The sequence below is a fragment of the Coturnix japonica genome, chromosome 2, assembly GCF_054131305.1.
Source record: "Coturnix japonica strain WE chromosome 2, WE-NBRP24, whole genome shotgun sequence".
Lineage (NCBI taxonomy): Eukaryota > Metazoa > Chordata > Aves > Galliformes > Phasianidae > Coturnix > Coturnix japonica.
In genome coordinates, this window is record NC_140664.1 from 16,616,834 (window position 1) to 16,639,147 (window position 22,314).

General features: G+C 36.7%; 1 protein-coding gene across 22 annotated transcripts in view; it reads right to left on the reverse strand.

Annotated features, from left to right (window-relative positions):
- OXR1 (oxidation resistance 1) overlaps positions 1-22,314 on the reverse strand; it is a 226,494-nt gene that overhangs the window by 5,356 nt on the left and 198,824 nt on the right. For 10 of the 22 annotated variants that reach the window (XM_085537072.1, XM_032442874.2, XM_032442877.2 and 7 more), the window contains 3 exons: positions 7,144-7,224; positions 3,884-4,009; positions 3,001-3,153 (listed from right to left, as the gene is read on the reverse strand). In XM_085537072.1, coding sequence (XP_085393198.1) covers positions 3,001-3,153; positions 3,884-4,009; positions 7,144-7,224 — 360 coding nt within the window. Of the gene's footprint in view, positions 1-2,284; positions 2,344-3,000; positions 3,154-3,883; positions 4,010-6,679; positions 7,225-22,314 lie in introns of all 22 variants that reach the window. The other 12 variants (XM_085537076.1, XM_085537069.1, XM_085537074.1 and 9 more) reach the window with 5 other exon arrangements.

Consider the following 22,314-nt stretch of genomic DNA (forward strand, 5'->3'; position numbering starts at 1 on the left):
ATATTAATTTCACTGAAAATACAGTAGAAAAATATTTTTATACCTTTCACATTTTCCCCCTACAATTTTTTCCTAATAAGAAACCATCAGTTGTTTTTTGTTTTGTGGAGAAATCAATCAAATTAGGCCAAAAGGAATTAATCCTTTAAATAATTTTCCTGTTTTTTTGTTTGTTCATTTTTAATTTGGTTGGTTGTTTTCAGGTCGACTCGAAGACTTGATACTGTTACCCAGTATTAAAACCGACAGTTTTGCTTTGACAGCACAGATAGCTTCCTAGGTCAGAGAACGTTAATACGTGAGAGTTAATCAAATGCAACATCTAATACAGCTGTTGTAGTAAATGATGTGCAGTACAGTAAGGGATTGTACATTCAAATGGAAGGAACAAGAGATAAAACTGAAGGAGACAAGAAAAGTGCATCACTCAATTCTGGCACAATAGCTGGGGAAGTGCTTTTAACACAGAGAGAATAAAATTAAATTTGGAATTAAATAGATCTGAGAACCATTGTCAGTTGCATGCCATTAATGGAAAATCAACTGGCTTAAACAATCACACATGTTCAGTTCAGTGCTACAAAGACATGCAGCTCTCTCTCCCTCTGCAGCTTATGAAGAATCCTAAAATTAAGTCATAGGTTAAGTGATTAGAACTGCTGTTTGATTTCAGATTTAAAGTGAAGCAGAACGTGTACTATAAAGGAATACTAACTCTGTTGATAGATGAATGGACTGTGTGACCTTGGAAGTCTTTTCCAACATTGCTGACTATGTGATTCCCTAAAATTCTTCTACTAAAAATTAGGTTGGCTTAGTGGTAATGTGCATTAAGTATGATTTCACAGACCACTTCAGATTCAATAACAATAATTTAAATTGACAGTAGTTAATCACTCTAAGTTGGTACTTTGAGTACTACTGAAAAGTCTGAATAAAGGCTGGGAAAGGCGATCCTTTTACACGTGGATTTATGTAAGTCCTGTCTAAAGACTTAATTTCTTTATAAAATCAGGATTTCCAACAGAACTTTAAGAATGATTGGTTCATTGTCCTTCACAGACCACTGATCAAGTATCAGAAATAAGCCTTTAGAACTAGGTATTTGACTACTCCAGTCATACAGTTTCAATGAGCAGATTTGTTTACTAACATAACTTTTGAATTTTTTTTTTTGTTCCCTCAGCATCATGAGAAACTTAGCTCTTCAATCAACCTGCCTTAATGCACGTTTTCTGATGCAACAGAATCTGGACTTCAACATAGTATCTCATTTTTACCTCATCTTTACTACCTGTTCAGCTTACTATTAAGGTTAGTGATTTACAGGTCAAATTATGTATAATTGCTGTTGCGTATTCTATCTACTGCTGGAGTTCTGCAGAAGCAATTACTCTGTATTTTAAGAAGTCTAGCCCAAAGTTTACTTTTCTATATGTAGTCACTAAGAGGTCTAGAAATTGACCAATTTATAAAACATTTTGCTTTTTAGAAACAATCTAAGAGTTTATTTCCTTTTTGTTTTCAATTGTGTGGAATGGTAGATTGGAACTTCAGAAATCTGGGTGTAATTTCTATGATAAAGACCTTGTGATCTCAGAATGTATTTACTGTATGCAGGTAATTAAACTCAAAATATCTTTTACATTAAAGATCCACACTCAATTCAAATACAGAAACACTGATTCATGAACAAAAATGGGTTGTTGAAATAAAGAGAAGTCTACTTCTGAACAACTGGCACATGAAAATTTACCAGTAGCTTCACAGTAACAGGAAGAGATTGAACCATTCCCATTATTTCTAATTTTATATGCAGTTTCTATCACATTCTCTGGATCTTAACATCTTCAACACTGAAGTTGAGATATTCATCTATGGAAAGTCATCTGCATAGTTTCAGCAATAGGGGCAACACTAATTCTGGTGACATTTATCAGAAAAAGGGCACTTCCTTTCTGGGCCAGATAAATCAGTACTTGGAAGTAGATATCTTGCAGGATTCACAAATTAATCTTGAAAAGCTAACAAGGGAAAAAGTAGTAAACAAAAACAGAAGTGCTTGAAGGTCTGTTGAGATACGTAAAAGTCCTACCGAACAGTCTTTATTTTCAAAATTAAAAGACAGATTCCCATTTAAAGAATTTCAACCAAAGAAAAAAAAAATTGATGTTAGCAGAGATACAGGAATTTTTTAATTTCTTTTTAAGTATGGGATCCCTGAAGCAGGAAATGGGAGGGAGAAAAAAAAAATGTGAGTTGGGACTCAGATTAGAAAACATACCCTTTATTTACAGTTTTCAGCCCCCCTGAATGATATGAGGTGATATGAGCCCATGCTTCCTGAAAATAAAAACAGTGGTTACCAAAGCCAGACAGGTAAGGAAAGGAAATATTAGATTTAGAGTGGTTCTGTCACTTCCGTAAGAACACCAAAAATTCAGAAAGAGTCATATTCAGGCTGCCTGTAATGTTCATATTTTAACAGAATCCTCAGGAGAGGGTGTCTGCTACTTAAACGGTGAGAAGTAATCTGCTTTTTCAAATTAACACTCCCCAGCCAGAGAATCAAGAAATATAACATCATTCTGTAAAGATCCTGCAGCCCTTATATGGGAGAGAGATTCTGCAGACACAGAATGTTCCAGGCAGTACTAGCAGTAGCTAGCAAAGACATTCCCACTCAACTTCTGGCATCAGAAGTTTTTAGAGACTATTTCTAATGGTTTTAGTATGTTTAAAAAAATAAAAAAAAAAAGAAAAAAGAAAAAGTAAACTCGGTAACACTGAAGGACTTACAGTTTGATAGTGAACTAGTAGTGCTAAATTACTTCCTATTAATGCAGTATGTCAAAGAACTTGTTTCTTAGCAAGTTATGTTTTCAAATCATCATAACTACTAGAAGGGAAGCCATCACAATGCACACACTTTTTCCTCCTTTCCTTTATACTTCTCAGTTTTCTGCACAAGTCCTAGCTTCCATGCAAACATTTTCCTACCTGTCCATCACTGTCCTTGATAACCAACAACACAGGTGTATCTAATCCCAGCATAGTTCGATACAGAGTCTTCAAACTCATGCCATGCTTTGCAGTACTGTACGCAAGAGTCCATGGATATCCAATGGTCCGTGGTGGAAGCGATTTTGTGAGCTGTTTACAAGATATTGACAATCCTTTTACTCAATTATGCCATTTGTAAGAACATGCAATATGTAAACGAAGGCTGATTACATTCTTCTGAGCTACTGCCAGCAGACTCAACAGTTAGTTTAGAACATCAGACAAATCCTAAAATGTCACATGTGCATCTCCTATCTCTATTCTTAAGTAGGTTTCTTTTTCTGCTTCCACCAGTGATCCACAGGTAAAGGATGACTAACTAAAGAACATGCTTGGTAAGTTTTGAAAGTTACCTGAATACAATGTAGAGTTGTTCTTGCAAAATGATACACTTTAGCACTGGGGTACCAGATCACTGAAGTCAACAGCTAAGCAGATGAAGAATAGAGGATGCTTGCTCTCCTATTCTTATACCTTTGAGCACCATAAGCCCTGATCTAAATGTTCAGTAAATATACCCAACAGGATGACTTTGAACTGGACAGTGAAAACTGCAGTGATCACCAAGCAGGTGTCAAGGCACAATGAAATATGAGCAAAGACACAAACTAGTGTTGGCATGATATAAATGATGTCGGCCAAGTTTTATCCATTAATTGTATTGTGCTTACTCATTAGTATCACAAATTCTAAATTACTTTGTGTATTTCACACTATCATAGCATTTCTAACAGTATACAAAACTTAAAAAAAAGAAAAAGGAAAAAAAAGCCAAAAAACCCCCAAACCTACATATTTATCTACACATCAAAGTAAATACCTTTTCTATTTGCTCTGGCTGAAGTAATTCACTGGGGTCGCTAAGATTTGGCCGGAATGCCTCAGGCTCCAGGTCTGTTTTGATGTTTGTTGCTTGTTTTGAATTTATATCTTCTCTTGTTGTTATCTACAAAAATAAAAAACAATACAGGAAAGTAAGTATTTGCAGTTGTATTAGAGGGAGGATACACCCTGCAGGTTGAAAATCATGCAGCTACAGATTTACAGCTACGTACATCCTTTGGAAGTTAAGAAATCCATTACTTTGGTCTGATCAAGTCTTTTGCTGCTTTCAGTAGCAAGTCAGTATTCAATAAATTAACATTAAATTATAGACACTTAGAAGAAAGCCATGGTTTCACGCTTAAAAAAACAAAACAAAACAAACTCAGACAGTTGAAAGACTTCAGATGCTTTTCTAAAGTAAAGACATATGCTTGCATTTTCATTTCATCATCCACATTAAGTGTAATTTAAAATACTCAGACATAAAAGGAACTGAAACTTCAACCTAATTTCTCATTAGTTTCTTCACCAATACTTTCAGAGTACTTGCAAAAGTTTCCACATTTCTACCACATATCTAAAAGACTGCTGTCAATTAACTTGAGTAAAGCATCTGAATAGAGCCCTAGGAACATTGCTGCTATATGAGGTGATCTGCTGGAGTACTTATGGGAAAAAGAAAAAAACTGATTGTAGAGGGGAGCAATGAGAAGAAAGAGGCAGGAATACTTATGCAGCATGATTGTTGGAGATCTGGCACAGACATTAAATAGTGTTCCTGTAGTAGTTTAAAATAGCTGTCCCATATACCTACCCTTTTAATCTGTTGACTACGATTTACTGGAAGTGGCAGAAGGCCACAAAACTCAGATCACAGCAGCTTCTTACCTCAGCTCTCGCTCATTAACACTTTCAAGTTAAAATGTCATGTATCAAGAAATAGACCAACTAAGAATCAAAAGAAGTTTTCCTTTTATAAGTCTTGCTACAGAGGTAGTTAAAACTTACTGTGGAGAGAGTGCAGTCTGACAAAAGGGCAGTGAAGGAAGGCAAGGAAGTTAGCAAGTTAAGCCACTGCAGCAAGACTTAGTGATAAATCTCTCAAAAGCTACAAAGAAAGAAACCTTAACAAGAATGATAATACCTGGAAAATTTATCAACCTGAACCAAGTTTCACTGAAGGTCACATTAAATTATTTGAATCCTGAATTTCAAGGAAATAGTTGCAACCTCCAAAACAATAACCAGGGTTTGCCATACAGCTTGTATTAGAAACATACAGAGTAACAATGTTCTTTCACATACCACCACAATAACCTTTGCAAATACTTTGATAAATGATTTTTCTTAGTTAAGATTGAAGAATAAACCACTAGGATGCAGATAGGAACACTTAATTACAGACATATGGAAAACAGGGAGAAAAATCACAGAAAAGTCATCCAACCTCAAATTACCTTTTTTCCTTCCCTCAAAAACTACAAAGAAGTCCCTACTACACTCCCATTACTTAAAACTATGTATGTACAAAGTATATCCACACAGTAACTTTGTTACTGTATTATTCTTAAGTCAAGAAATGGTGCACTTAATGAAAGCAAGAATCAAGCAAGATTAAGAAATTCAAAGCCTTCCAATTTTCCACAGAAAGTTAAGCATTTCTAGGCAAGCTATCCAATAATTTCTGCTTCATTATAAGAAGTGTCTGCACTTATACATATTACACAAAGAGGTAATCTAGATACAGCTTTGGTGTGTTATCCATAGAACATATTAGTCAGAAGGCCAATTATTTTCTACCTTACATGCCTCTCATACACCACTGCTTCAACTCTATGAAGTTTCAGCATTGTTCAGGAGTATAGGAGAAAACTTATTCTCTGCTATTCTTTCATACTGATTAAGGTACACCAAACAAAACGTGCACACAAGAGCACACAGTACTGTATCTGATGGAAAGGATCTGGGACAAAACACTGCAGCTTTGAAACTTGTGGAACTCAATTTCCACTAAGCAGACTGATCCACGATGCCATTCCAGGAACAACTGTGGTTAGTAACTGTCAGGCAGCCTATACCTCACAAAGACTCAAATGGCTTCAGAGCAGACTGAAGCATGCAGAGCTTGCTCAAGGCCACAGCATCAGATTTTGTATCAGTTTACATCTTGAATTGGAGACCCCATGTTATTTTTGTTGCATTTCAAGGGTGTAAACACTAGGATTGCCACCAACATTTGCCATAAACAAGTGTCCGCCCCCCCCCAACTCCCCACCTCAGTGGGAATTAAACATACTATGCAGAATCTTTTGCTTTCCTATAGAAACATAATTTTTGGAATTGTGCTCACTATCACTTTATGGAACCTTGCAGCTTATGAACAGCAACTAACTACAATGAAATAAAAGTGCTAAGAGTTTCTTACATATAATTACATAATGGGTGAAAAAATCCCAAGATCAAAGTAAAAAAAGAAGCAAGAAAATCTCTACACTTTCAGCAGCCAATTACTACAGCAAATCACAATATTCCATACGGAGCTGTAAGTTATGTTTTCAATCAGTAAGTTACATGTGATGTATGGATCGATTCAGAATTTTAACTATCAAAGAACTAAGGAACACCTAAAGAGAATGCAAAAATCAGTCAAGTCCATATCAGTAAGCCTCCAAAAATATGAAGTGAGATACTATTGCTGGACAAGAAAGTTCTGTTACTATTTGTACAGCCCTTGATACTCTGAACAGCCTTCAGTTACCTGCTTGTAGAATAGGAAAAAAAAAATACTTACCTATTCCACAGAAGTTGTGAAGCTTCATACTTGCCAAGCACTGTGAGATCCTTGATGAATAATTTCTATATAAAATTAAATGCCTGCACAACCAGGTAATAAACTTCTGGATTCTTCACCTTTTTTGCATTCTTTTTAGGGAAGCTATCTAACACAACACACCACTACAAAGTGGAAGTTGAAAGACATCATCACACCAAATCAAGTTGTATTAAGAACAAATTTTTTGAGTTCTGACAGAAAATTCCTGTTTGAGAGAGTCAAAAGTAATAATTTCATCATAAAATTACTGCATTCCACCATAGCATTACACAATTCAATATATCCAAAACAAAGGAATTTTCTGCTGGATCCTTGTAGTGTTGTTTGGAAACAAGACAAACCCACCTTAGAGTGGGACTTGCCCTGATCAAAGACACTACAAAATTATCTGGAGAGGGGTTTTAAACTACTGAAGAGGGCACCTGGAGACGTCTGCAGAGTGTGCGCAGTTCTTCACTATTAAGAGCATCGATCCTGCGGTGATACTCAGCCACTGATACTACCTGAATATGGAGACAGGAAGACAATAATTCCACTGACAGTTGAAGAAAAGTAAAAAAGGTAAGAAAAAAATGGAGGAAAATAATGAAGGAAAAATGGGTTTTGATAACAAACAGACAAGAAGTGCTAAAAGATGTTTGTTTCTGCAAGGACAATGAACATGGAAGTGATTTTAGACTTGTGAGGAGACAGCAAAGTAACAAACACTAATGGCACCAGCCTTTATTGATGTATAGCTGATAAAGTGACACATGAAGTTACTAGTATCAGGACACTAAACCATGTAGGTTGCTTCAGAAGTAATGCCTCTTATTTACATCCATAGAAACTACAGAAGAGACAAAGAGCACAATAACGATATTTGACACAAACATTTCTCAACTGCCAAACAATATTCTTCAAAGTAGTTACCACCATTAGGTGCACATTTTCATAAGTCATGAACAAGAGTCTGCTCGTCATGCTTGTAAAAATGTGTATCAGCAAAGGTGATCCACTGATGCCAGTGCACCACCCACCACCTCACTGTGCTCACACCCACTGTTTGGCCTCCGTAAACATTCAGCAAGCATCAATGAATGTCAGTGGGTGCCAGTTTCTCCACATGGAGGCATTCAATGACTAACCTTTGTTTCATACATGCTTCCATGTCAGAAACTATTCTGTCAGACTGCCCTTCGCTGCCATTTGTCACATGACAGTAACATGTAATAGAATACTGGTGGGAAGGTTCAACCTCTACTACCACACTATCAACATCCACCTCTGATGCTGTGGGTTGGCATCACAAAAAAAGGGGGCATCACTTATGAAGCAGCACTAATATAAGTCAGACTTGCATGCCTCAACCCGAACTCTTCATTTCAACACCCTCTGAAACCTTCTTTACACACAGATTTAATGAATCCTTTGAATCCAGTTTGCTCTCCAAAGAATAACTAGAAGCAAACCTCAGGCTTCTTCGTAGGTTCTGACTCCTCTTAACAGTGAAGATAGTTAAGACAGCAGGACCAAAGTTTATTAACTCCCCAATACCATCACCAAAGTACCATTGTCCTGTACATTCCATTCACCTCCAAGCCTTCATAAGTTGCTCATCCATCAATAGATTCACTCCAAATGCCACCTCCATTTTGCCAGGATGTGTGCAGCCAGAAAACCTTTACTCAGAAAGCTCTACAGTATCCTATTTTGAGTGCAACAAACTGGCTGAAGGACTACAACAGTTGTTGTGATGCAACTGCAGCAGACAACCTGATTTTGAGAAAAAAAATTGGTATGAACGCATCTTATACCAGCGAGTGAACAGATTAAATGGATGCTTCATGTAGTAAAAGCATACTAAAAACTTCCAGAGATCCTACCATGGTGCAAAGGAAGATAAGTCCAGCAGCTCCCCAACTACCTGCCCCTACTAAAAGGAGTTTGGGCAGATACTTGTCACTGTCCTGAATACAGAGTCCAGTCATGCATGACTGGCTCTTGAGTAGCAATGGTTCACTCTACCCATGCAACTGCATGGTAAGGAATAAAGGAGTATTTGTGACATGCAGATTTATTACTAAATCACCTAAACTACTTGCACACATTTTAGTTACATCATTTTCTGTTCTTAAAAAAAAAAAAAAAAAGAAAAAAAGAAAAAAAGAAAAAAAAACTTGATTCTTGACACCGTTATATAGTTGCCATTTCTACTTGATTGACAATTTTATAGGCAAACTTATCTTGCCTTTAGCCTGCTAAATGCATGCTCTATCCCCAAACGCCTCAGAACACTACAAAACAAGGCCAGTAAGCCTGGCATGTCACATGAAATGGGAAAGTTTGCGCCTTCAAAACTGTATGCAGAAGTTACTCTCAAAATTCTGACCTAAAAGAAATGAGGATACTTATTCAAGTATCCAGTAATATCGCTATGACATCCTGAACCTGTTGCACACAGTCACGTTACACTAGTATTTCTCACATTTGTTCTGCGGAATAAGCCTGCATGCCAACAGCATGCAACTACACAATTAAAAGCATCACAAAAAGCATTCCATAGAACTTCAAGCTATAAGGAGGAAAATTAAAGGCCGAGAATCAAACAATGTAACTTCTCAAATCTAGTATATATTTTAAGTATAGAACCCATGCTAGCATTCTGAGTAGACCATGTATGAGTAAACCAGAAGACAATATAGTTTAAAGGCTACATACTCATAACTACAGCTTTCCATTGAAAGAAACTAGCCTTTGAACATGTACAACAAGGTAGTTCAACAGTTCACCTACAGTATGTGGCCTCTTACAAAACACAGTTTAGGTCAACATTATTCATTTTTGCTTTACAGTGGACAAAATTACTACCTCACTCAAACTAATTGAGGTATATATTGAAAACAGCTACCATTTTGTCCCTACTAAGTTTGAGATGGCTATTTGAAATGGTAGTAGCCTCATTAATCAGAAGATCATCTACAAGATGGTTTTATTCATATTCTGCTTATATCTTATTCCATCAAGGTTCCTTCTTTGTAACAAAATTAATCCTCCATTCCGTTTCACAAAGTTCAATAAACTTGTGATTTTATTCTATTCTCTACACTGTTTATTATCCTGGTCATTCCAGAAGACGCTTTTCACACTATTCCATTCTGAGCTTTCATTCTTCACCATACTTCATCAGCATTTCATGTGCTATTTATCAGAAGTATGCCAAAAGGTCTTACATGAAACTGCAATCTCATTGCCATCATATTGGATGGATTTTTGAAATAAATCTGTAGAAGGCTTTGCAGTCGAATCAGTTATGAGGTTAATGTGTGCAGAACAAGGCTGAAAAACTGGCTGGACTACTGGGCTCAAAGGGTTGATGATACTGATTCAAGTTTAACCAGGAATAATTCTCAGGAGTCACTATTAGATCCTATAATCACAGAATCACATAATTGTAGGGGTTGGAAGGGACCTCTAGAGATCATCGAGTCCAACGCCCCTGCCAAAGCAGGCTCCCTACACCATGTCTACTAATTAGTGCCTTGAATGAAGAGACAAAATATACCATCAGCAAGCTTAGGGGAGGGACCAAAACCTAGGGAAATCAGTCCATACACCGAAGCAAAGGGCAAGGACTATTAATCAAAAGTACCTCAAGAAGCTGTAGAGACCCAAGTGGGATGGAGTAGTCCCACATGAAAGCACAGGCTGGGGGTTAGCTGGCTAGACAGCAGCTTTGCAGAAAAGGACTACAGGCCAGGAAGAGGTTGGATCTAGCATCCTAGCACACATGCTAGGATGACACACAAGTGTCTACTTGTGACAAGAAAGGCTAACCACATTCCAGGTGACAGATGAAAGAGCAATGCTATATAGCACATGGAAATTACTCCTTTGTCAGGAGAAGTTGTGAAGCTCTATGTGCAGTGTTGTGGCCACTTCTCTCAACTTCAGAACAAGGCAAAGATCAATACACTGGACAGAGACCAGTGGAAGGTCATCAGGTCACTCATTTCAGGATGGAAACACTATTCACAAGGATTAAATAAGGCATTTGGTTTTATTTGGCCCAGTGGAAATAAGTTGGACAAATTCTCCTGCATTCAAGTTCTTATGGTGCAAGATACGGTTATCAGAATTCCCATACAGACCACATCCTTACACAGAAGTTGCCAGAATACTTGAACTCTAGTGATCTAAGTATACTGCCCAGGATTAAAGCAGGCATACCTATGCTAGTCTGTGGTACACTTTATTTACTGCACCCTCTCGTCATAACACTGTATCTGCATCCAGTCTCCTGGATACTGAAAGAAACTACTTTGAGTAGTGAGAAAGTATTCTTGAAGAACCCTCTCTTGTCCCTCTAGTTATCATTCTGTGATTCTGTGTAGTTAGATCTTGCTTCAAGAAGAATAGAGGCAAAGACAATAACTAAAGCCCTGACAGTTGAACTGAGCACTGGCTGGTATAGACTGAAACAAAGAATATGCAGAGCCATATGCAGAGATTAGTGTTTCAGCACAAAATGACTCTGCTCACCGACTTGAAACAGTCTACCAAAATAAAATTCCAAGAGCTAGTCAAGTTTGAAATAAGTATGGGATTAGAGATATAATATTCTAAACCAACGCAGCTGAGAAAATAGTAAGTCGCATGACTGTGTCAATACTTTTCAGCTTGATTTTGCACCAGTTATATTTGAGTTGACCATTTAGAACATGAGAGTTTCAATTTTTAATTACATTAAGTCAAACTGAGGATTTACATATTAATTGTTAAGATTTAAGATTCCCCTTCTCAAGAAACTTGTTTTGAAACTCTGTTTTTCTGCAAGTATATTAAAAGGCCTCCTCCTCTTGCAAGATATGTTAGCATATCCAATAAGCAGAAACAAATCATAGATCCTAATACGGAACTTGTCCATTAACAATACACATGAAAAAACAGTTGCTTGAATATCCACAGAGGACAGCTTGCCACACACAACTTCAACCCTTTCAACCTCTGGTTATAAGCTGCTGTAAACATGCACTCTGCTTGTGTCAGTAAGGTATACCTCTGCAAGTTTAATTAAGTAAAATAAAACAGTCAACACACATACCTCATACATAATTGCATGACTAAGCATGCCTCAAACCAAGTACACAAGAACTTTCAGAGTTAAACTGCTGAAAAAGTTTCCAGAGAGAGGAATGTCATATCTTTCAGAAAGACTGTTCAGTTCTGATAAGAATGGAGAATGAGTAACCATTCCCTTTAGCATCAGTTATCTATACTCTAATGCTTAACTGAATATGAAATAGAAGAAATATAAAAGGAGGAAAATGTATTCATTTCACTCATAATTCACTATTCACTCATAATACACCTGTGCAAAACCAGGTGAACTGAAAGCTCTCTTGTGAACACTTTCTCTAAACTCAGAAGTTCTACATCTTGTTCTATGTTATTTCATTAAAAAAAACCAAAAACATCTGGGTAATTTTATTAATTCGTCCACAAGTTAAAGTCATCAATCTACTGCTATATTATCAGTAACTGAGAAAGGGCAAGAAAGTATTAAAACTTCTCTAAAGGCTGTAAAATAGGTTCCAGTGAAAATTCATCAACTGAATACTGTTATGAAATGCTCTGAAATTGCTTTTTATTTCCTTATTTACTTTAAGTAAATCTCCTTCCATGGTTCTGGACCCTGCCTTATAGTCAGGAATGGAGTTTATGCAGGGCAACTCAGGCAGCAGGTGTGGCAGTACAGCTAAGCAATTCAGTTATGTGTGGTTTTCAGCCAAAGAAGCTTCCTGTCAGGCTACTGTTGACAAGGAAGGGAAGGTACAAGAGTTAGCCATTTTAGGCAAAGGAGAAGGACCTGAGTCCACTAAATTGGCAGGCATTACTGTTCTTCCTCTTAAATAAAACTGGCAGTCTCAGAACTGCTCTGCACACCAGGATACTTTCCAGAGTGGTGACAGAAGAGCTCAATATGTCACAAGACAATGTTCTCCCTGCGATCAGGGGTCTCCACAGCATTGCAGGAAGGACTGTTAGTTATCCACCTTGAAGTGGTCTGAGCCTACAGCAACTGCAGAAAGTTGTAATTAATACGCATTGAAGAAAAATTAAAAGTTCTGCAACAAGCACAACTAATAAATGAACTTTAAAAGAACAGTCTGAGCCTTAAGCACACAAAACATTTGCACAGTCTGGAAGCCTTTATAACAAACGATTTTTCAAGATACTGCAAATCATTAATTTGAGAGAGAATGCCAAGAAGACAAGCTTTTTAGCAGGCACAAATATTAAACAAAACTTACGATGCCTGTGCAAAGAGCTAACAATCAGAATTAGGAAAATCCCTTTCTTAAAGAGATGTCAACTTGGTTCCTGCTGTCAAAGAACTTACCTTACAGAATACAGTAAGGCAGTTTCAGCACTAGCAGGTAAATTACAAGTCGAGTTGCCTCAATCAAAGCACTCAGTGCCTGACCTCACGCTGACACTTGAAGGCAGGCTGATCAAAAGTAAAACACCAAATCTGATTGTGGCTTGCAAACATCCCCCTCAGGTGTGACAAAGTGCTGTGCCATATAGATGCCACATATGCTTACAAGCAGGCAAATGAATCCTATGTGAGATACAATCTCCGACTGCACAAACCACTAAAAAATGCACAGAAAATATAAGCCTCTGCTACTTGGTTGTTTTCTCTTAGCTTATAACCAATCTTCTCAAATGTTCATCTTCTATTGTATTGTATTTGTTGTGAGCCCCAAGATTTCACAACTATTAATAATACTGTATTTAATAACCTGGGTATGGCAAACATCTTACATTACTACAAGGTTGTAGACTTAATAATCACTAAAGTACTGAGCTACACTCTGCATCATTACTGCTGTTTTCATTCATTTGGTTGTGGTGGTGTTGTTTTTATTTTTACTTAAAAAAATACTCAGGTCAGTTCACTATTGTAAAAACTGACTTCTAAAAGTTCTTGGTAGCAACCTTACCCTTCCGGAATCCACAAAAATGAAGCATTAAATTCTCATTTTTCACATGGAAAATCCTATAAATGCATCTCCACAACCCAAGCATAGTCAAAGAACTGCAAACATCAGCTGACTGTTAACCAATAAACTAAGAATCTCCAAGTTTAAGTAAGCCTCAAGACGTGGAAACCATGAAAGACAACACCATTTTAATGCTATTTGCATAAAATCTTCAGAATATAAAAGCCTGAGATAAGGCTTTACTGGCTTCTCCCCCTCTGGTTAACATTCTCCACAGAAGCTCTGCAAAACATTCCAGCCACAACAAGCACTTCGAAAGGCAGCATTCCACCTTTTGTTCTCTTGTTTGTCTGGGGCATTTTGTCTGAAAGTGCTTTGACAGAATGAACAATTGCCAGCATTCTGGACATTCTCGAAACTTACTGGCATCTTTTCTTTTTCACTACAAAGAGTCAATAGGAAATAGGTTTAGGAAGAAAACCAGACAGACTAGACAGCAAATGTATCGCTGGCATTTTGATGTGGGAGCACAAGCCTTGGACAGCCACCGAGATTTTGTCCTGCTGGATTTTCCTGAGAAGGCATCAAAAAGCACTTAACCTATAGCAAAGGTGCTTTGGGTAAATAAACCAGTGAAATTTATGCTTAATGAAAGCATATTTGCTTGAAGCACATAATCCCATTTGGTCCAAAAACTATGTTAACTTCACGTCAGGTGAGCTTTCGCCTTGAGCTTCAAAAGAACAGTGATGGAATACTGAGACAAAACTTCATATACTCTGCCAGTCTAATATGCTTTCCATTGTCTTGCATAATACAAGCAATGGCTGCAATACTATTCACTCTTCTGTAAGGCCACACTGGCATATTAGCTTCATGACCTTTCACTGAAGGAAAACAACTACAAAAAGTAAAAAACAAAACAAAACAAAAACAACAGAAAAACCACAGTACCTCTTGCCAACATAGTAACGTTTTAAAAATATTCTTCTCCATAGTTAATTCTTAGATCTTTTTTATCCGACCCAAGTGGTTTCATATATGAGAAAACTGTGCTCTCTACAACTCTCCCAGCAAAGATTCTCAGAATTGAGCCTCCCGCAGGCTCTCACATTGTTCAAACTCTACAGAGGAGTTGATATTCACTCTTGCATGAATCTACTATGCTTTTGTAAGCATAGGTGGACTTTAGCTAACACAAATTGTTCGTCCTAAAAGGAAATACATGCAACTGTTGTGTTTAAGAGAAAAATAGTAAGCAGCAAGATGCATCTTTATCTCTATATTTAAAAAGACACACACACCAGAAATCAGGTATCTCCAACTCTTATAAAGATGGCAAAAAGTTCGTCAGACTGAATTTAAAATAATCAGAAAATTCAATTTCTCCCAGGTCTGCCAACTGTTTGTAAAGCACAAGTAAACCGTGAAGATTACTTCCTCCCTTTCCCCAAGATTTAATGTTCTGCAAGTCTCACTGACAAATTTTTTTATATTCTACTGCAAATTTAAGCCTCCCTGGGCAAAACAATATAGATTTATGGAAGTAACCATATATTTTTCTAATTTAGTATAAAAACAGCATTCTGCCTTCCCCCCTCCCTTTGTTAGAGATGTAAGTACAGCCAGCACACATTGCCATGAAGCCAGAAGAATTAGCAGAAATTCATGCAGAAATAGCAGTTTGGATTTACATTTCAATTCTTAAATGCTAATGTAAACTACATTCAGTATATTTGCTACAAGTTTCTGTTTATATAAAATGTGTTAGTCCGAAAGTGGAAAAAAAACCATCAAAACCCACCAACATAAAGACTGCCACAGTCCCCTAACTTTCAAAGTAATCGCTCATTCCACCAGCACTAAACATCAGCAATTACATTATGCATCCGATAAATTATTCAGGCAAAAACAGTGAAAATCTGACTTTGTATCCTGTTTACACATTCTAAATTTAAACTTTCAGAAACTGTCTATGCACCACCACAATATGAGAATGAAATAACAAATATACTGCACTGAAAATTACCAGAACATATTTATGATTAACTAGCTGATGATTAAATAGCTTCCCTTCTTCACATGCCAGAAATGAGACATTTCCCTTCTAAAAGGAGAAAAAAAGCCATTCGAGGATGTTTGAAAGCATTCTCTCTACCTGCAGTCAGTTCCAGGCACGGACAGAGCCCCACAATGGTGACAGGATAGGCTGCTAGATGCAGGTTTGACTGACATGGCAGGGAACAAATGAGCAAGTGTACAGTAGGGGAGTTGCATCCCAAATGATGACGGTACAGAGAAAAAAGGTTTCCTGTGTTCAAGAGTGGTTGCAGAGAACGAGCTCATTGAAAGGCTAAAATATTTAAAGATACAGAACAACTTAAATTTTCTGTACACAATACTCAAAAACACTAAATTAGGAGCTGCTTGTGAAACTGTGACAATATCATTCACAATTAACAAATTCTACCAGCAACAAATTTGCATTCAGTATTTAAAACAAGTTTATCTCACTATTGTTCACAAGTACATATCAACAGTCAGTTTTCTCTTAGAGTTCTAAACGCTGGTTAAAGTTTAATCAGCGATAAATTTCTGAAGGTTTTAAAAGTGTTCTGGATGCTAAATGCTTTTTTTTTTTTCCTCAGAATTGTTTTAATTGCTTTCCTTTAAGGATGTTTATTTAATCAGGTGTGTTTGGCTGTAATATCTAAAGCATTCCTTTGAGAGTTTCCTTGTGGCAAAAGTTGCAGGCTTTATTCCCCTCCTCCACACCCAATTCTCCTAGTCCTGGGAAAAAACAGTGAATAAGCAAAGGCAGGAGCAGACAGCAGCACAGCATGAACACATCACTTGTGCTGCTGCTCTGATCTAGAAGCCAAGAAGGTTAAACAGAGGAAAACAGAACTCACATTTAACTGTACAGCACAGTGTGCTCTGAAACATCTCCTCTTGCATTAATAGGGAACTCCATATATTTCAGATGGATAAAAATGTTTCTCTTTTTTACCAAATGTTTCGTAGGAGCTGGAAAATCTTTGGAGACTTTGTTCCAGCTCAGGAGAATTATGAGGAAGTGAGCTATGAACTTTTTTTGTTTTTAAAATCACTTGCACATCCAAACCTGCCATTACAAAACAGCTCACACATATTTGGCTGCGTACGTGTAAGATTCAAATAAAATCATAACCCCATTTATTATTATTTAAATCACTAAGAGAGCTAATGCCTGAGGATAAAGCAACAAACACACTGTACAGGCTGAATTAAAACCGTGTCATGTTAAAAAAAACCTGCAATACACATAAGAAAATTGGAAAAAAATAATAAATCCAGTAGCCCTAACTTACATTTTCTGCATCCTGTCCATTCCTCCCTTTTAAACCACCTGTGAAAAAGCATTTAAGCCAAAAGAGAAAGCTAATCACAGAACCAGCTCCCTCTCACCTTTGTTTCCCTTACAAAAATAACACAATAAATTCCTCCCAAATGCTAACACATTGCTTCTCCAAAGCTGGAGGAAGAACCTTTGAATCCATCACATAGTTTTGACTTTAAAACTTCCCCACTTTTCCTTTTTTAAATCTTCAGCAATCAAAATAACATACTTGAATGCTTCTAGTTTCTCTTGAAATGAAAGCAGCTCCTTCCAAGAGCTTCTCAGAAGGACTTTTACATCTTGCAAAAAAAGCAATGAATTTGCTTGGTGGGATCTGAAAGCTTACTTTCTCACCCTAAGTAGAGCTGCAAAGTTTAACAGGAGTAAATGCACCAGAAACTATTTCAAATCAGTCTGCCTGCCAACCTTGTTTTGATGTTCAGTCTTCCAGCAGCTCTGACCACCAACTGGCATCTGAACTGGACACTGGAAAGGGAAGGCATGTACAAAGCAGGTAACAAGAGCCAGGGCATCATTGTGAAACAGTGCAGTTACAGAAGTGACAAAAAAGCTTTGCCTTATGAATGGCCTCCATCCTGCTTCTTCATACTTTTCTGTATGGCCAGAAGATGAATTCCTATTAGATAGAGGAAAAGAGCTCATCTAAGAATCTCAACCCCAGGAGCATTCTTTAATTAGAGAGAGAATAAACTGTTCTTTTATCCTTTGGTGCATTTCTGGGCTTTACTGCTGATCTGGTAAATTGAACCAGAACCTTGTATCTTTTTGCTAGTTGATACGTTCCTTGCCATAGTTCATAATTAAAGAGAATCCACAGATAAGGAAAAGCAGCTCAGACCCAACGTATCTGCAGCACACACACTTCAGAGCATCAACCTATTTGCTACCCAGACAACAGAACACAACAAAAAGCATCTACTTGTATTAAATGATAGCCTTGTTAGTGCCATTACTAGTTTGTTACTAAGCAAAATATCTCTATGCAATTAACATTCAAGGCAGAATCACACAAGGCCATTTTAACAACTGTTAGACATTATTTTTCCAATAAATTAATTTATCTTTAAAAAAAAAAAAAGACAGGAAATTTACAAAACAACGTGATTTATGAAAAGTTTGATTTTCCCTCAGATTAATTTATACATTGGCCACACAACATTAAAAAGTTATCAGCTTACAAGATTGCAATAAAAAAAGAACACAGTATAATAAGCACAGTAAGAAAAACAGGATGCAGGGCGTGAAACATCTTGGCAACTTTGTTAGATAGTATTATTCTGTTTCACTTAGTAACTAAACCAACATCCTGATACCGAAGAGATAGAAGTTGAATTCTTCTACTCTTATATATAATATGCATTCATTTTCAAACAGTATCACATTAGTAACTAATTCATTTCTCCTGCTCTTTTCCTCCTAAGGGAGGGAAGATGGTATAGTTCTGATGAGAGATGTATATCCTGCATGTTAAAACAGTAAATATTCAAGTTGTCTACAACATTGGGAGCACACCAACCTTACTAACTCTGTTGTAGAAATTCTGCAAAGTAAAATAAAGGCACAGTTCCAGGCTAATTTCATATTATTATTATATTATTTCATTTGACAAATGAAAGAAGATAAATCAGACCTCTCGATAAGAAGCAGACCAACATATGAAAAGCCTTTCACGTAAATTTGGAAACTGTCAAGTTTAGTAATAATGATATTATTGTCTATCAACAAAATAACCTCAGGTATTAGCTCCTAAGCAAAACAACAGCTTTGTCTTCCTGAACAACTGGATGCTTAAACACCTGTGCTGCAACAATTTCTGCAGGTACGTAGTTTCACTTCAGCATGGCTTCTTAGCCTATGATTAACTGAGGTCTGAGTGCAAGAAACACTCCGCAGTACCACAGACAGCTTCTAGGGCACTCTGTACAGCACTGACTGGTACAGCTCTTTAGCTGGCCAATAACACTTGCTTAAGGAAATCTAACTTAAGTCATCCTTTGTTTCAACAGTTCAGGAAAAAAAAATAAAGGATATTCTTATCCACAAAGTTTTCCTTTGCATTTCCAGAGGCACTGGATGCCATTAGAAGTCTCTGTACAAGATTTTTAGTCATATGATTCAGCCCCAATTCCTATCAAAGGGACTAGCTCAGTTCTCTCCATAAACACGCCTTAAGCATTTGTAAGGAGAGGCACAATGCTCACTAATATGCCCATTTTACTACTACAGTAGTGTCACAGGGCATAGTCCAGATCATGTAAAGAAGTTGTCACCTACAGCCAATATCCCAGTCCTGAAAATCCTTCTGCTTTTACTTCACTTAAAGACATTATCACTGTTTGTGACATTCATTTTTCTATAATAACAAACAATTTCTGAACACTCTTTTGTTAATGATTCAGGAAACTGGGAAAACTGGCTGCAAACATCAGCTTATGCTCCACTTCTGAAGCAGACCTCAAGACATTTTCAGAACAAACTGGCTTTGTGTTATCCAAACAATGGATGCACTAATGGATACCATTATAACAGTTTAGCTTCCAACTACTTTAAGACTAGCTTGCAGGTCCTAAGACAATGAACTTCCTGTTTTCACCATTCTTATGGATGAGTATTTAAGATTCATTTAGATCTGAAATATGACTCAATCATGGAAAATTTCAGTGATAAGATCTGATGACAAGGGGAAGTGCAAAGGAAAAGGAGGAATCAGTACTTCATACAATTAACTCTTCCAGTGCAGAGTAAATCTTATGATTCTTCTTAAGTCTGTTAATAGAAGTAAACATATTTCCTTAATTGATATCATCAAATGTGCTTTGATGTCTCAAAAATATTTAGCTCTGTCCTTACTGTGTAACTCCATTTTTCATGCCAGTATTCTAGTTGAAATCAGATTTATGCTGAAAAAAATGTATTTCCAATACCACAAGATAATAAAGACACTTAATTGTGGTACCTCACCTCAGTAGTTTTCATTTCTTCTAGAATCAAATTAATATTCTCTGAAGAGATCATTACTTCTTCAGTAAGAAAAAGGACATACAAAAAATTTATAATGAAGAAACATAAGAAAGCACAAATTATGTCATTTCTTCATTATGCATTCTTAGACAGTAATTTCCATCCTCTCTAATACCCTCCCCCTTGCTTCTTTGAACACAGCAACTTACTTGGAGTACAGAACTAGATACATTGCTTTGAATATTCTTGGCAGTTGACTGTTCTTCCCAGATATGGTCCATTGCCTCTCTAAACCTTTGAGCAGACTGGGCCTTATTTATGCCCAACTTTCACAGAAAAAATATTTATTAGCAGGTTTTGCAAGATGCAACTTCATGTGTGCACAAGTTCAGTAGAACACAAACAACTCTGTACTACACCCTTAATATGCTAAAAAAAAACAAACAACCCAAACACTTTGCATACACACTTGTTTTCCATTTATTCCTTCCTCCTGTCAACTTCAAAATACTGCTGTGTCACATAGGAAAATCTTACAACCCCAACCAACCCAGGACAGATCGCAACAAAACTCACCAGAACAGCCAAACATCCTCTTCCCTGATGAATGTTGCAAATTTGTTTGAACACACACAAAAAAAAATAAGATTTGAGGATAATACTTTAAAGAACCTAAAATTTAAGAGCATATGATATTTTTTTTCCCTTTAATATTTCATATTTAATAAAAGTAGTGTTTATCTGATGGCAAGAGTCTTGATCTTCTTGCCAGTACATCAGCAAAAATTGTACCTGCTACCTTATTTCATGTCAAAGGCTCATAGTCTATCTATACAGACCACAGAAGAAAGAACACATTTCTACATATGATTTATGTTACTAGTCTCTGCTTTCCCTTTTTCATTAATTCTTTTTCTACTGAACAAACAAAAATAAATCACAGTAATTCCTTGAAGTCTCTTAATAAAAACGCTGCACCTGGATGTGTTAATACAGGACTATCACACAGATAACCATGACTGTCTCAGAGCACCTCCACAAACACCTGGGTCAACCATTAATCCTCTTCTCTCTAGCTCTACTTTTGGAGTATCACACAACAATAGCAGAGATATCTTTGAAAAAGTAAGTTCCACTAGCTTTCTCTTTCAGAAATCAATAGTTCTTTGTCATATATTTGTACATAAAGCTTTTATTTTCCATTTTCTTTCCACCCCAATCTTTCCTACCATTGTTCTGAAGAAGGCAATCTATTTTTCAAGTCAATGTCTCCAAAAAGCAACTCAGTTCCACTAAAGTGCCCATGATACTATTCTCCTGCTAACTTGGATGAAGTCAGGATCAAGAGCTGACAGAAAAAGTTTGTTAGGCCAAAGGAAGAAAATGCATTGCTAAAACTGGAAAAAAAAAAAAAAACAACAAAAAACAACAGTGGAAATAATGGGCATAATAGCAATCACAATTTTGTCAGCAGACAATTATTTTGTCTGATGGCACTTTCGAGCACATACGACAAAAGCAGCACAATTCATTTATAAATAACAGGTTGAAGCACCTGGTAGTGCCAAACATTTTGATTTATTTTTTTTTTCCTCCCAACCTTTTTCTGGATTAGATTATATGAACCACATTTGAGATAATCTCCACACAACACAGACGGAAATAACAGTATTTTTAAGTGCTGCTTACAACTGTTTCCAGAGGAGACCTAAATAAAGGCTGAAGGAATGACCTCATTTTATGGTAACTAACACACTTAGGGAGAAGACTGCCTCTAGCAGCTTCACAGATAAATCCTAACACTTTACAAGTTTCTACTTCTACTTCTACAAGTGAAGAAAAACTTGCCCTACTTTCTCTGAAAATGGTTCTGTGCTTCTATTAACATTCTGTTAACAAAAAGTTCATTGTGAGATTGTGCATTAATAAAATTGGTCAGTTGCTAGCCTGACCCCTGTGTCCCAAAAAGCTAGGCTTTAATATATCAAAAGGACTTAGAGCTAGAGGTAATATCAAAATGCATTAGTAGTAAGAATACTTGAGTAATACAAAAACTGAAAATCAAGATTCAGCAGATATGCATGGAATGTATTAATGTCAGTATTGCAGCAAAAACTTCACATAGTCAATTAACTGTTATACCAGCCTAATGCTACAGCTAAGTAATATGTTTGAATACAGATTTCTACTAACATTCTACCTTCTGAGGCTAAGAAGAATACTATTATCAATGAAAAGGCTAC